The following is a 15,959-nucleotide window of genomic DNA, read 5'->3' as shown; positions in this document are numbered from 1 at the left end:
GTGGAGCCGACACACAAAGGGGGCGGTGCCCTATACACAATACAAGGTACAAACACCGGGGCAGGCAATACAATATATACAGTTAACTACAGAGTCTGATGAATGGCATATTTCATCACAGGTGAATGCCCAGTATCCTGGCAGCAGTCATGATGCTTTTATTCTGCACCAGTCTGCTGCTCCCTTAGTCTTTGAGCCACCAAGACAAACCAGAGGGTGGCTACTGGGCAACAAGGGCTACTCCTTGACGACCAGGCTCATGACTCCGCTCCGCAACCCAACCACACGTGGCCATCACAGCATCACCTTGGCCACAATGCTGAAAAAAAAGCCACCACAAAGCAAACATTCCAATCAAATGTTATCCATCTATCCATCCAGTATTACATAAAAAAATCAACTAACCACTCTTCTGCATTCCCTTCGTGACTGTCTTACGTGTGCCTTTGCCTATCCTAGTGCTCCTACACCGTGCTACCACAGTGGCTGCAGTATGACTGGCGGAAGGCTGCTGACTTTCAGTGGGAGACTGCAGATGGCCTTGCAGGACGACCTTGAGGAGCTCTAGGCCTAGTAGGCCTGGCTTCGGACTGCACCACCTCAGTATGGGTGGCAGTAGTCTGGGCTGGCTGGCAGGCAACAGCCAGGGCACTGGTGGAGTGGAAGTGTTGGAAGGACGAATGTTGTCATCCTGAGAGAGGACAGCAGGGTGGTCCTCCATGGATCCATTGCCACTCCCCTGGGCAGTGCCTCAGCAATCCTACTAATCTGATGGAGTACAGACTGCTGAGACACTCTATAAGCCCCTATCAATGCTGGTAAACCCAGCCATGATAGCAGCAGTCTATGCTTGCATGACTTCAGTCTGAGCTTCCATTGCAGCACTTAGACATTGGGTGGCTTCTGCTTGTGCTGCAATGGAAGCTGAGACTTCGGCCAATCGACATGGCATGATGGTTGGGTCCACAAGTGCGTTAATGGATCTGTCCAGCACTTCCATGCTGGAAAGGATGAGGTCCAAGCTCTTCCCAAAACCCTGTGCAAGGCTGGAGCTAGACTCCTCCCTGCTCCTTGACATTGCATTCAGGCTTTCTGGTAGGCCTGCCAATGCACCAAGCATTTCATTGTGCATACCCATCAGCGTTCTTCTGTAGGCTGTCCCAACAAGGTCTTCATCTGAGTCCTATGCAGCAGAACACGTGTGTGACCTGCCCCTCTGGGGATCTGGCACCTGAGCTACCCATTCCCCCTGCCCTGGCTGCAGGGCACTCATGCCCGGTGAATCACCATGTGCAGATCCCGCATCTAACCTATCCTCTAAAGTACGCGGAGTGTCAGTATCTGAGCTGGTGGCTGGTTGTGTAAAATCAAGTGACGGTGAAAGGCACAAGGGTAGGGTTGTGGTGAGGGGAAGTGGGAGGGAAGCAAGAGGTGAATGGTTACACCATGTGCAGATTGTAAAGCAGAAGAAATTGTGGGACGAAGGGGGAAGTGGGATGTGAGGAGGATAACATATGAGGATACCAGCACCTTGTATTCCTTCAGCCCCGCCGCTGGCCATGGGCTCAGCCATGCCCCTGTCAAAAATGGCCAGCAGTATCTCCTCCAAGGGAGTGAGGTGAAGCAGGCGAGCCTATTACCCATCAGCTAAGGCCTACTGGCATTTGTTATGCGCCACCTTTTCCTGCAAGAGGAAGGGAAGTGTGTCAGCGAGTGTGGTGAAATGTGTTTGGGTGATGTGCTTTTTGGTTGATTTGGTTGTTTGGTTGAATAGCTGGCAGTGTGTTCAAGCTGTGAGATGTGGGTGTGCGGGTGAGATGAAACATGAGGTACGAGTCGTGTTTGTGAGATTGTTGGTAGGTGAGTGATGGGGGTGTGGTACATTGAGCAGTGTGTGAGGCTGGTGGTGCAGATGGTGAGATATGGCATTTGAAGATGAATTCACTGACCTTGACTAATCGTGTGAGGTCATTAAACTTCTTCCTGCACTGAGTGCAGGTCCTCACGGCTATACTGCTGGCCAAGACCACATTGGCTATCTGCTCCCACTGCAGTCTTGTCTGTTACCTCAAAGGTCTCCTGTGGGAAGAGGACCTCTCTCCTGGAGTTGACGTCCTGCACCAATGCCTCCAGTGCTGCATCGGAGAACCTTGGAGCCCTTTCTTTTTCCTGTTGAGGAATTACTCAGTCTTCTTGTTTATGACAGTAGCCTCCACAAGTAGTTCCAGCACCTGTTGCAGGCAGAAGGCACCTCCCCTTTAAGAGGTGGATACCGCCTTTAAGTAGTGCAGGCTAGCTTTATTTGGACCAGCACCAACTTGGCCCCCCTGCTGAAAATTCAACCACTCAGCAGCGTGTTCAGCACTCGGCTGAATGCTACAATTCATACAAAGTAGCAGGCAGCACGAATTTTACGTGCTGCCTGCAGTCCTCCGATCCCCATGTCTGTTTTCGGGGATACCAAATTTCTAGGCCCTAATTTTCAATCAGAACCACATGTCTAACAAAGGAAGAATACTTATGGAGTTTGGAATATGATGAAGATTAGTATATTGAGGTGCTATCTCACTTTCTACCAATGAGTATGTGGGTCATGTCAATGATTCAGCGAATACCAGCTTTGAAAAGCTCTTTTCTCTTTCATTTTAAAATGTTATTGAAACAAAAGGATTTCCTAATATATACCAAGAAAAAGACAGCAGTACTGAATAGAAAATCTGCTTGAAACCTTCAAATCATCAACAGTAACATTTAATTACCAAATATATTAAATAAAAATCTTTCAGTAGTGAACATTTTTCATCAAAATAAAACTGTATACAACTTCAGCATGGAGACTTATGCCACGCTTAAACAGCAAAGACATTTGTTCAAATGGCAACATCATTTGGTCATTTTGTCTCAGGTGGGAAGCAGAGAGCTCGAGAAGGCAGGCAAGAAGCCCAGGGTGGTGGTGGGGCAGATCATTCTCTTTATTTAGCCAATTGTTGTCATCAGCATTTGGGGACGTACAGTTACAACTATAGAACGTTCAGAACCCAAATCCAGGAGGAAGTTGTGCACACAGCTATAAAAGTCATACGAGATCTCCGCTGCAGCACATCAGGCCCAATATACATCAAAATCTTTATAATGGGATTGGGTACATCAAAACAGGCAAACTAGAAACACAAGCTAGACGAGATCCTGCCAAAGAGTACAACAGGCCCAAAGTGGGTCTGTAGGCCATAAAATGACTAACTCTGGTCTAGTAGCTTTAATCCAACTATGAATTACTAGTTCTAGCCGTTCTTTCCATACCAACCTAAAATTGCAAAACTATATGGTTTTCCAAGGCCTTGTTTATTCTTTCATTTAAAAAAAAACTCGTGAGGCAGCAGTTAACTCACCACTTGTAGTAAAGCAAGGTAGCCAGCTCCAACATTGTCAAAGTTGATTTTTACATTTTTCCACCTTGCGCTATCATTAAGCTGAAGGCATTCAGTCATGTTGTCAACAACTTTAATGGGGAATGGAATTCCATTAGTTGTGTTGATACAGTGGTAGTATCTTCCAGCGAAAAGATTCACACCCATTATACTGAAAATGAGCCAGAATATCAGGCAGACAAGCAGCACATTCATGATGGAAGGAATTGCTCCAAGAAGGGCATTGACGACCACCTAATCATCAACATTTGAGGAAAAACATGTTAGACAAACTATAAACATCAGAATGAGAAAATATGCTTGGTTATATAAACAGAAAAAGTGATTTTTGTTAAAAGTAGTTTCTGCAAGTTGTAGTTTATGCATGCAGCTGAAACAACACTAACTCTTTGTGCAATGAAGATTAAATAGATCATAAAACAAAACCAGACAAAATGATCACAAATAAGGACATAGAAACAATATAAAGTAATTAAAGAAAACTATTTGACCAAATGATATTGCATGTATTGAAAAAAGCAAAATAAAGCAAAAACCTTGTGGTGGACCGATGATGTCACAGAATTTGATTACTGCAAAGAAACAAAATATGCAAAATTATAAGTAAAATACAGACTTCAAAATCAAAACTAGTGACATAATACTGTGAAACAGGAAAATAAAATCAAACAATGACAGGTCTTAGTTTGGCAAATGTGAGACTGTTTGGGAGATGTGAAACTAATGATGATCATTTTGGTACCCTCACAGGAAGATCAGACAGAATATGTTTTAAATGGTGAGAAACTATTAAATGTTGGTGTTCAGAGAGATTCAGCTGTCCTCGTACAGGAAACACCGAGAGTTAGCCTGCAGGTACAGCAGGCAGTTAGGAAGGCAAATGGCATGTTGGCCTTTATTGCAAGGGGGTTGGAGTGCAAGAGTAAGAAAGTCTTGCTACAGTTGTACAGGACTTTGGTGAGACCACACCTGGAGTACTGTGGAGTTTTGGTCTCCTTATCTGAGGAAGGATATATTTGCCTTAGAGGCGGTGCAATGAAGGTTCACTAGATTGATCTCTGGGATGAGAGGGTTGTCCTATGAGGAGAGATTGAGTAGATTGGGCCAATACTCTCTGGAGTTTAGAAGAATGAGAGGTGACCTCATTGAAACATATAAGATTCTGAGGGAGATTGACAGGGTAGATGCTGAGAGGTTGTTTCCCCTGGATGAAGAGTCTAGAACTAGGGGGCATAGTCTCAGGATAAGGGGTTGGCCATTTAATACTGAGATGAGGAGGAATTTCTTCACTCAGAGGGTAGTGAACCTTTGGAATTCTCTACCCAAAAGGGCTGTGGATGCTGAATCGTTGAGTATATTCAAGGCTGAGATACATAGATTTTTGGACTCCAGGGGAATCAAGGGATATGGGGATCACGCGGGAAAGTGGAGTTGAGGATCAGCCATGATCTTACTGAATGGCGAAGCAGGCTCGAGGGGACATATGGCCTACTCCTGCTCCTAATTCTTATGTTCTTATATTAGACTGCGAAATGTGGAACAATTTCACAAATTTGCACTGTCTGCATGAAGCTTCACCTCCTAGAAGTGCATATCAGGAATGTGAGTGTAAAGTTCACTTCATTTTCTGTCTGTTAAAATCCAGTGGGTCCCGCTGACCTCTACACTCAATTTCCTGATATGCCCTTCTAGGATGAATTCTCGATGTGCATTCCCGGCAGGCAAAACTTAGTGCCAGGAGCAAGAACTCGTAAAGTTTAACCTGTGGTATTCATTTAAGTTTCTTTCTTAAAACTCTTCAAATGCTATTGTATTCATAAAGCTAACAATCAGAAAAGAGGTTTCTCACGGTTAAAACACACATTTCAAATTGCACCAAAAACTCATAGAGCTGGAAATTGAACTGATTTTATTTTTAATAATAATTTTCAGAAAGTACTGCAACTAAACAACACATAGAACATCTATTTTTTGTGAAAAATACCAAGTTAAATCTTCAAAACATCATAAATAAGCAAAATTTATGATACCAACATGTCAGTTGGATAATATGTATTACATTACTGTACTATCATTCAGTAATATATATTATTGTTTTCTTCTAAATGAATGATTACTTCATCTTCTTTCAGTCATTATACAGGCATCATTTTATACATCTTTGCACCTGGAAATTCTTTGGGAATGCTTTAGTGAAAAATTCTTGGTATATAACTGAGAAGTTGGACAGAAGATTATGTGAATGTTATGTGTTATGATGCTGGATCGTTTGTGGCCATGTGTTGAGATATTGTAATGCAGCTCCATATTAGGATAGTGTAGAAACTGTGGGAGAGCCACTTCTGTAACTCATTCTTACTTCATTTATTTGTTTTGGATCGAAATGCATCTTATACCCATGCATAACTTGAGGTTTTGTTCCATCTTACCCTCATGCCTTCAAACCGTGACAAGGCCCTTAGAGGTCTCAAAGCTCTTAGTGTCCGAAGGGACTTAATGGCACCTAGTTCCGAGTAGCCCAAGGCATTAGCTGTAAGGCTCACTAAAGAGACCTACACAAAAAAGGAAAAATAAAACATTCCAAGTGGTTAATGTAGTTTGTGAAACAGTATTATGTGGCATTTGTCATACACTTCTCAGGAAGAATCAAGGCTGGCCCATCTACATCAGCTGCATTAGCAATTTTTATTCTTAGTTGAAAGTGATAAGTTAACAGAAATGAAGTAAAAATGTCATCAAAAGGATTGGTTTGATTCTACAGAAAACTTTTAAATGATCCCAACAATAATTGAACCATGGTTCTCTGAAGTATCTGATTATCTAAGATTAGACAAATCCCCGTAACATTTAACCCTGTTCTTGACCAGATATTTTTCTAAGCTCCTTAAAAGTACAGAGCATTAACAAACAAGAAAAGATCATACGTTGAAATTCTGCATTGTATCATAAACACAGTCTAAATTATAAGGACATAGAAGCAGAAATAATCATACCTAAAATATGAAAAATTTAAACGGTATATTTATTTTCAATTAGCATTACATAGAAACATAGAAGATAGGAGCAGGAGCAGGCCATTCGGCCCCTCGAGCCTGCTCCACCATTCGATGAGATCATGGCTGATCATCCAAACTCAGTACCCCGTACCTGCCTTCTCCCCATATCCCTTGATACCTTTAGCTCTAAGAAATATATCTAACTCCTTCTTGAATATATTTATAGACTTGGCCTCCACCGCCTTCTGTGGTAGAGAATTCCACAGGTTCACCACTCTCTGGGTGAAGAAATTCTTCCTTATCTCTGTCCTAAATGGCTTACCCCTTATCCTTAGACTATGACCCCTGGTTCTGGACTCTCCGACCATCGGGAACATTCTACCTGCATCTAGTTTGTCCAGACCTGTCAGAATTTTAAAAGTTTCGATGAGATCCCCTCTCATTCTTCGAAACTCCAGCGAGTATAATCCCAATCGACCCAATCTCTCCTCATTACAGGTTTATAGCTTACATAGAATGTCCAAATGATTACCTTAAATTCATGAACCAATGCCCAGGTACACCTTAAATAAGCTCTTTGTATTATTCAGGATAAATACAGATTTTTTTTTGTAGAAGTTGATGTCCCTCACTTTGATAAGTGAAAAATCACATTACTGCTGACAATAGTGAATGGAACATTTTTCCAGTTTTGGCATCAAGCACTCCCAGGTATACTGGGACATGGAGAGGAGCTCCCCACTACTCTATCATATAACTCCTTACTACTCTATCTCAACAAATCTCCTGAATCTCAGAAGAGCAGTCACTACTGCATCCCTGAGAAATTTTCATTTTATACAGTGGTCCCTGAGCAATATGGCCGTAGGCATCATATGCCAAATCTATGATTCTGTCACGTTATATCATGGATTGCCAATAACAAAACAGGAAATCCAGAATACATACATCAACAATGAGGAAGTCCAACCAACACCATGCATTAGTGAAATACTTCACAAAACCGTAGGCCACCCACTTCAGCAGCATTTCCAGAATGAAGATGTAGGTGAAGATTTTATCAGCATATTCGAGCATTGACTTGATATTTTTCCGTTGTTCAATGTGAACATCTTCAAAAGCCTAAAAGTGAAACACAAGGTAAAAATGCTGATATTTTACTAAAAGATAATTTGAGTTTTCTAATCAGATTTCCCACCAACACACAACTTCCATCAGCCTGCAGGGTGAGTTAGTCTGGACCATGGTATTCTCCAGTTACTGCCAGTTTTGCTCTGTTATAGATTAGCAGGATTGGTCTTAACCAGGTCTTGGAACGTCATAAATATAAAGTGATTCTGATTCTAACTCTATTGTGTACCAAACGACAGTATGGTATCTGAGCTATCAGTTGTAATTTGAATCATGTTTGATGGATTGAATGACCTGGTTTATCAAGCTATAGAGGGAAGGAACCTTTAGTTCCTCAAAATGCAGTTTATCTTACTTCTTTCTTTACACACAACGGTAGTATGCACAAATAAAATAGTATACCAACTGTGTGAAAAATATTTAGATTGTATAATGTAAAATCCTACTCACCAGGGCACCACTGCTGAGAAGAATCATGAAAATAATGAATGTCTCAAACCAAGTGTGTTCCACTATTCTGAAGCAGGTCTTTCTGAGGTTCCACCATGATTTGCCTGAGCCCTCTGCTATATTGACATAGCAGAATGGGAATTTTTGTACACATCCTGAAAAGAGGATAAAAATTAATGTCCATGCCAAGCCTATTAGAAATATAATTTGTATTTTCTGCAAGAAAGGAAGACACAAGGTATTGGTGAGACCGCACCTGGAATACTGCATACAGTTTTGGTGTCCATACTTAAGAAAAGACATACTTGCTCTCGAGTCAGTACAAAGAAGGTTCACTCGGTTAATCCCGGGGATGAGGGGATGGACATATGAGGAGAGGTTGAGTAGATTGGGACTCTACTCATTGGAGTTCAGAAGAATGAGAGGCGATCTTATTGAAACATATAAGATTGTGAAGGGGTTGGATCGGGTGGATGCGGGGAGGATGTTCCCGATGATGGGTGAAACTAGAACTAGGGGGCATAGTCTTAGAGTAAGGGGCTGCTCTTTCAAAACTGAGATGAGGAGGAACTATTTCACTCAGAGGGTGGTAGGTCCATGGAATATGCTGCCCCAAAAAGCTGTAGAAGCTACATCATTACATAAATTTAAAACAGAAATAGACAGTTTCCTAGAAGTAAAGGGAATTAAGGGTTACGGGGAGCGGGCGGGAATTTGGACATGAGTCGGCGGGAATCCTGAGCGGCAGAGCGGGGTATAAAAGTCCCCAGAGACCAGGTAAGGCCTCACAGCGTCGGCGGGAAACCTGAGCAGCAGAGCGGGGTATAAAAGTCCCCAGAGACCAGGTAAGGCCTCACAGCGTCGGCGGGAATCCTGAGCGGCAGAGCAGGGTATAAAAGTCCCCAGAGACCAGGTAAGGCCTCACAGCGTCGGCGGGAAACCTGAGCGGCAGAGCGGGGTATATAAGTCCCCAGAGACCAGGTAAGGCCTCACAGCGTCGGCGGGAAGCCTGAGCGGCAGAGTGGGGTATAAAAGTCCCCAGAGACCAGGTAAGTCCTCAGTGCGTCGGCGGGAAACCTGAGCGGCAGAGCGGGGTATAAAAGTCCCCAGAGACCAGGTAAGGCGTTCCAGTCTCCAGTCTGGAAGGAGAGAGGTAAAAAGTAATCCAAGTGTGACGTCACCAGAAAGCGGGTAAGTGATTGGTTGGTAAGTATTTCCCCCTTTTAAGCTTAAATGTCTTTGGTTTATAGTTTCTAAGGTGTGATATTCACCATCTAGAATCGGGGCAGAGGATATTTAAGAATAATATTAATAAATTTAATTAATGACATAGAATGGGAGATCAGGCGATGTGTTGCTGCTGCAATATGTGGGAGCTGGTGGACACCATTGATGCTCACGGTGATCACATTTGCAGTAAGTGTTGGCTGCTCGAGGAATTCCGGCTCCGTGTTGAAGAGCTGGAGTCCGAGCTTCAAATACTGAGACACATCAGGGAGGGGGAGAGTTACCTGGACTCTGTGTATCACGAGGTAGTCACACCAATTAGATTAATTAATGCAGATGTAGTCCGTGGCCAGGGTCAGGGTGGTGTGACTAGAAGTGAGGCAGGTACGGGGATCCAGGAGGTAGTGTTGGAGGAGCCGCAGCCCCTGCACTTGTCCAACAGGTTTGAGGCTCTTACCCCCTGTGGGGACAGGAGCAGGGACTGCAGGGAGGATGAGCAACCTGGCCACAGCACCGTGGAGCAGGGGGCCATTCAAGTGGGGGGAGTTAAAAGAAATGTTGTAGTGGTAGGGGATAGTATCATTAGGGGGATAGATAGAGTTCTTTGCAGCCGAGAGCGAGAGTCCCGAAGGCTGTGTTGCCTACCCGGTGCCAGGGTTAAGGACATCTCCTCTGGGGTGGAGAGAAACTTGGAGTGGGAGGGGGAGGATCCAGTTGTCGTGGTCCATGTTGGTACCAACGACATGGATAGGACAAGGAAGGAGGTTCTGCTGAGGGAGTTTGAGCAGCTAGGGGCCAAATTAAAAAGCAGAACCACAAGGGTAATAATCTCTGGATTATTACCTGAGCCACGAGCGAATTTGGCTAGGACAAATAAAATTAGAGAGTTAAATGCGTGGCTCAAAGACTGGTGTGGGAGAAATGGGTTTTGCTTCCTGGGACACTGGCACCAGTACTGGGGCAGGAGGGAGCTGTTCCATCGGGACGGGCTTCACTTGGCCAGTGCTGGGACTAGAGTCCTGGCGGATCATATAACTAGGGCTGTAGAGAGGGCTTTAAACTAACTAGTGGGGGGGAGGTTCCTAGAGAGCAAATAATAAAAATGACAACAGAGAAGGTCATAGACTTAGGTAGCAGTGGGGAAATTAAAAACCAGAGCGTGTCAGGAAGGGGCAGAAGGTATGGAGTAAAAGGTAAAGTAATAAAAAGGGCAAAAGCAGGAACTAAGTGTCACAAAACATCTTTGAAAGTTCTCTATCTGAATGCACGTAGCATTCGTAACAAAATAGACGAGTTAATGGCACAAATAACTACATATGGGTATGATCTTGTGGCCATTACAGAAACATGGCTGCAGGGTGACAATGCCTGGGAATTAAACATACCAGGTTATTTAACGATCAGGAAGGACAGGCAGGAAGAAAGGGGAGGTGGGGTGGCTATGTTAATAAAGGAAGGAATCACTGTAATACAGATAAATGATATTGGGTCAAAAGATCTGGATAATGAAACAGTTTGGGTGGAGGTAAGGAATAATAAGGGGAAAAAAACACTAGTGGGCGTAGTCTATAGGCCGCCGAGCAGTGGCAACTCTGTTGGACGGAGTATCAATCAGGAAATAGTTGAGGCTTGTAATAAGGGAACATCTATAATTATGGGGGATTTTAACTATCGTATTGATTGGACAAATCAAATTGGGCAGGGCTGCCTTGAGGATGAGTTCATTGAGTGTATTAGGGATGGGTTTCTTGAGCAGTATGTAACTGAACCGACCAGGGGGCAAGCAACATTAGATCTGGTCCTGTGTAACGAGGCGGGATTAATTAAAAATGTCCTAGTAAAGGATCCCCTTGGAATGAGTGACCATAACATGGTTGAATTCCATATTCAATTAGAGGGTGAGAAGGTTGGATCTCAAACAAGCGTGCTAAGCTTGAATAAAGGAGACTATGAAGGTATGAGAGCGGAATTGAGTAGAGTGGATTGGGAAAATAGATTAAAGGGTAAGACGATACATGATCAGTGGTGTACATTTAAGGAGTTATTTTACAACTTCCAAAAAAAATATATTCCACTGAGAAGAAAAGGGTGTAAAAGAAAAGACAGCCATCCATGGCTAAGTAAAGAAATTAAGGACAGTATTCGACTAAAAACAAGGGCATATAAGGTAGCCAAATCTAGTGGGAGGATAGAGGATTGGGAAAACTTTAAAAGACAGCAAAAAATAACAAAAAGACTGATTAAGAAAGGGAAGATAGATTATGAAAGTAAATTAGCAAAAAATATAAAAACAGATAGTAAGAGTTTTTATAGTTATATAAAAAGAAAAAGGGTGGCTAAAGTAAATGTTGGTCCCTTAGAGGATGAGACCGGGAAATTAATGGTGGGAAATATGGAGATGGCAAAAACACTGAATGAATATTTTACATCAGTCTTTACAGTAGAAGACACTAAGAATATCCCAACACTGGACAAACAGGGGGCTAAAGGGGGGGGGAGGAGCTAAACACGATCAAAATCACTAAGGAAGTGGTACTCGGTAAAATAATGGGACTCAAGGCGGATAAATCACCTGGACCTGATGGCTTACATCCTAGGGTCTTGAGGGAAGTGCGGTAGGGATTGTGGATGCATTGGTAATAATTTTCCAAAACTCCCTGGACTCGGCAAAGGTCCCGGCAGACTGGAAAACTGCTAATGTAACACCCTTATTTGAAAAGGGCAGTAGACAGAAGGCTGGAAACTATAGACCGGTTAGCCTAACATCTGTGGTAGGTAAAACTTTGGAGTCCATTATTAAGGAGACAGTAACAGGACATTTGGATAATCATAACTTAATAGGACAAAGTCAGCATGGTTTTATGAAGGGGAAGTCATGTTTGACAAATTTGCTGGAGTTCTTTGAGGAAGTAATGTATAGGGTGGATAAAGGGGAACCAGTGGACGTGGTGTATTTAGACTTCCAAAAGGCATTTGACAAGGTGCCACACAAAAGATTATTGCTTAAGATAAAAAATCACAGGATTAGGGGTAATATTTTGGCATGGATAGAGGATTGGCTATCTAACAGAAGGCAGAGAGTTGGGATAAATGGTTCATTCTCAGACTGGCGATCAGTAACTAGTGGTGTTCCGCAGGGGTCAGTGCTGGGTCCCCAACTCTTTACAATCTATATTAACGATTTGGAGGAGGAGACCGAGTGTAACGTATCAAAGTTTGCAGATGATACTAAGATGGGAGGGAAAGTAGTGAGTGAGGAGGACATAAAAAACCTGCAAGGGGACATCGACAGGCTAAGTAAGTGGGCAGAGATTTGGCAGATGGAATACAATACTGGAAAGTGTGAGGTTATGCACTTTGGCAGGAAAAATCGTAGAGCAAGTTATTATCTTAATGGCAAGAAACTGAAAAGTACTGAAGTACAAAAGGATCTGGGGGTCCTGGTGCACGAAACTCAAAAGGTTAGTATGCAGGTGCAGCAAGTGATTAAGAAGGCCAATGGAATGTTGGCTTTCATTGCTAGGGGGATAAAATATAAAAATAGGGAGGTATTGCTTCAGTTGTACAAGGTATTGGTGAGACCGCACCTGGAATACTGCGTACAGTTTTGGTGTCCACACTTAAGAAAGGACATACTTGCTCTCGAGTCAGTACAAAGAAGGTTCACTCGGTTAATCCCGGGGATGAGGGGATGGACATATAAGGAGGTTGAGTAGATTGGGACTCTACTCATTGGAGTTCAGAAGAATGAGAGGCGATCTTATTGAAACATATAAGATTGTGAAGGGGTTGGATCGGGTGGATGCAGGGAAGATGTTCCCGATGATGGGTGAAACTAGAACTAGGGGGCATAGTCTCAGAATAAGGGGCTGCTCTTTCAAAACTGAGATGAGGAGGAACTACTTCACTCAGAGGGTGGTAGGTCCATGGAATATGCTGCCCCAAAAAGCTGTAGAAGCTACATCATTACATAAATTTAAAACAGAAATAGACAGTTTCCTAGAAGTAAAGGGAATTAAAGGTTACGGGGAGTGGGCAGGAAATTGGACATGAGTCTAGGTTCGGATCGGTCATGGCCCTGTGGGTAGCGGAGCGGGCCCAGGGGCCGTGTAGCCTGATCCTGCTCCTATTTCGTGTGTCTAATTATGTTAGATTCAGGAGATGGTTCTGGGATAGTGGATTGGCGGTTAGGATCAGATCAGCCATGATCTTATTGAATGGCGGAGCAGGCTCGAGGGGCCGATTGGCCTACTCCTGCTCCTATTTCTTATGTTCTTATGTTCTAGGTTCGGATCGGTCATGGCCCTGTGGGTAGCGGAGCGGGCCCAGGGGCCGTGTAGCCTGATCCTGCTCCTAGTTCGTGTGTCTAATTCTGTTAGATTCAGGAGATGGTTCTGTGATGGTAGATTGGCGGTTAGGATCAGATCAGCCATGATCTTATTGAATGGCGGAGCAGGCTCGAGGGGCCGATTGGCCTACTCCTGCTCCTATTTCTTATGTTCTTATGTTCATGAACACTTCCGTTTAGTCCGCAATCGTGACCCTGAGCTTCCGGTCGCATGCCACTTTAATTCTCCATCCCACTTCCACTCTGATCTCTCTGTCCTCAGCCTCCGACACTGTTCCAATGATGCTCACCACAAGCTCGATTTTTCAATTAGGCACTTTACTACCTTTCCGCCTCAACACTGAGTTCAACAGCTTCAGATTATAATCACCGCTCCCATTTTCTCGAACAGTATGGGCTAGTAATGGTTCTGCAGTTGCAATTTACAACTGGAACCATCTTTTGTTTCTTTATTGTCCTATTATAATCCTGCTTCTGCCTTGCACCATCATCCCTTTTGTCATTTAATCACTTCTGTACTCTACTCTATCAGAGACTTTCCCTTTTATTCTTTCTTCCCCCTCCCTTTTTACCTGGCTCTGTACTTACTTATAAATTGTTAAATCTCTAACTTCTTCCAGTTCTGATGAAAGGTCATCGACCTGAAACATTGGGGGGGATTTTGCCGGTCGGGGGTCGGGTTTGGAGGCGGGACTGCTGGCAAAATCAAAAAGATTGGCAGCGGGTCCCGAACCCGATTTTGCGCAGGGATCCGACTCCTAGTGGCGGGAAGAGGATTATAGCCACTTAACTGCTTGTTAACAGGTAGTTAGCAGGCAGTTAAGAGGCTTTTTCCAATTTTGACACTTCTACTGCGGGCTTCCCGATGTCGGGAAACCCCGCCAGGGTAAGTGTGGCGTGCTGTGGGTCTACTGTAATGTTTGTGTATAGATGACAGCTGCAGAAGTGGTGTGAAGGATCCAATGGGACACTGGTGAGTTGCAGAGGTAAGAAAATGTTGGGAAAGTCATTTTTAATGTGTTTAGAATTTTTTGTAGGTGACAAGCTTTGAAGTGTTTGTGTAGTCCCACTTCATTGGGAGAACCTCTGACCAGTGACAGATCGCTTCTGTAGCCTCACCTGCAGCTGCCATCTGTTTTAGCCTAAAGAGAGAGTCACTGGAGAGCCTAGGTACAAGGGCTCACCTTTGTACAGTGATTGTCAGTGTTTGCAGCACCTCAAAGCTGTCAAATACTGAAAAATCATCTGTCAAAAAGAAATGGTGGTGGCCCCTTTAAGAAAACCGGCAGATGACACGTCACCAACTGACGGCTTTCTCTTAATCGGCCGGCAAGCCTGCAGGGCGGACTTAACAAGGCCAATTGACGCAAAATAGCATCTGTGCGTCGCTGAGGGCAGGACTAAAACCCGAAAGACAGCAGTCCCGCTCCCAACGCGCCTCTTCAGGTAAGATCCCGGCCATAAAATCTGTTTCTCTCTCCACATATGCTGCTTGACCTGCTGAGTATTTCCAGCATTTCCTGTTTTTATTTCAGATTTCCACCATCTGTGGTATTTTGTTTTTGTTGAAGAAATATTTATAGTTTTGTACATTGTGCACAGATGAAATTCATAGGTTCCCTAATTTTCTAGCTCTTAACTTAAATGGCTGTTTCTATGGCAGAAAAAACAATGGGCTGAAAATTCAGTCGGGTTAGCGCCCCATTTGAGGCGCTAGAGGGCCTAGCGCCGGAGTTATGGCCGGTTTGTAAATTCAGTGGGGCCCTGCCATCGGCGTTAGACCGGTTGCGCTGCGCCGGCACCGATGACGTCATCGGTGTGCGCAGCGTCCCGGTTGCCGTGGTGACGGGCCCCAACGCCGAAATTGAGTTGCGGCCGCCTCGCCCGTGGCAGCCGCAACTAACGATGTTTGAGCAGAGTCCTACGCGAGTTAGCGCCGGCGCATTAAGGTCGCACGGCGGCCGGCCGCTTTCCCGCCGGCCGCCTGACCGCACCTCCCTCCCCGGACTCCTCCACCCCCCCCACCGTGGAACAGATGCGTCTGGCCTGTGAGCCCGGCACTTCTCCGAGGTGCCGGGCTCATTTTTTTCAAGATTTCAACGGCCAGCGGGCGGGTGCAGGCAGCTCCTCCTTAACTGAAGGAGGAGGCCTGCAGTTCCCCAGCCTGCCGCACCGCATCGGGTGCCGCAGCGCCGGAATTGCGCCGCAATGCGGCAGTCAGCGCCCATTTCGAGGCGCTGACACCCTCCTGCAGCGCCGGCAGCCGTTTGGGCGCGGCGTTACTGAATTTTTGGCGCGCGCAGGGGGACTTAGCGCCGGCGCTAAATTTCCGGCGCTAAAGCCCTGGCGCGGCGCCAACTGAATTTCTAGGCCAATATA

General features: G+C 44.6%; 1 protein-coding gene across 3 annotated transcripts in view; it reads right to left on the bottom strand.

The window, feature by feature from the left end:
- scn1laa (sodium channel, voltage-gated, type I-like, alpha) overlaps positions 1-15,959 on the bottom strand; it is a 199,902-nt gene that overhangs the window by 50,973 nt on the left and 132,970 nt on the right. For all 3 annotated transcript variants that reach the window (XM_085986444.1, XM_085986442.1, XM_085986443.1), the window contains exons 18-21: positions 8,006-8,160; positions 7,373-7,546; positions 5,858-5,980; positions 3,390-3,662 (exon numbers count right to left, since the gene is read on the bottom strand). In XM_085986444.1, the coding sequence (XP_085842570.1) occupies positions 3,390-3,662; positions 5,858-5,980; positions 7,373-7,546; positions 8,006-8,160 (725 nt within the window). The remainder of the gene's footprint in view (positions 1-3,389; positions 3,663-5,857; positions 5,981-7,372; positions 7,547-8,005; positions 8,161-15,959) is intronic.

This window comes from Somniosus microcephalus, chromosome 4, assembly GCF_052327205.1.
Source record: "Somniosus microcephalus isolate GS21.2 chromosome 4, FLI_Smic_1.0, whole genome shotgun sequence".
Taxonomy (NCBI): domain Eukaryota; kingdom Metazoa; phylum Chordata; class Chondrichthyes; order Squaliformes; family Somniosidae; genus Somniosus; species Somniosus microcephalus.
This window is presented reverse-complemented; position numbering and strand designations above follow the sequence as displayed.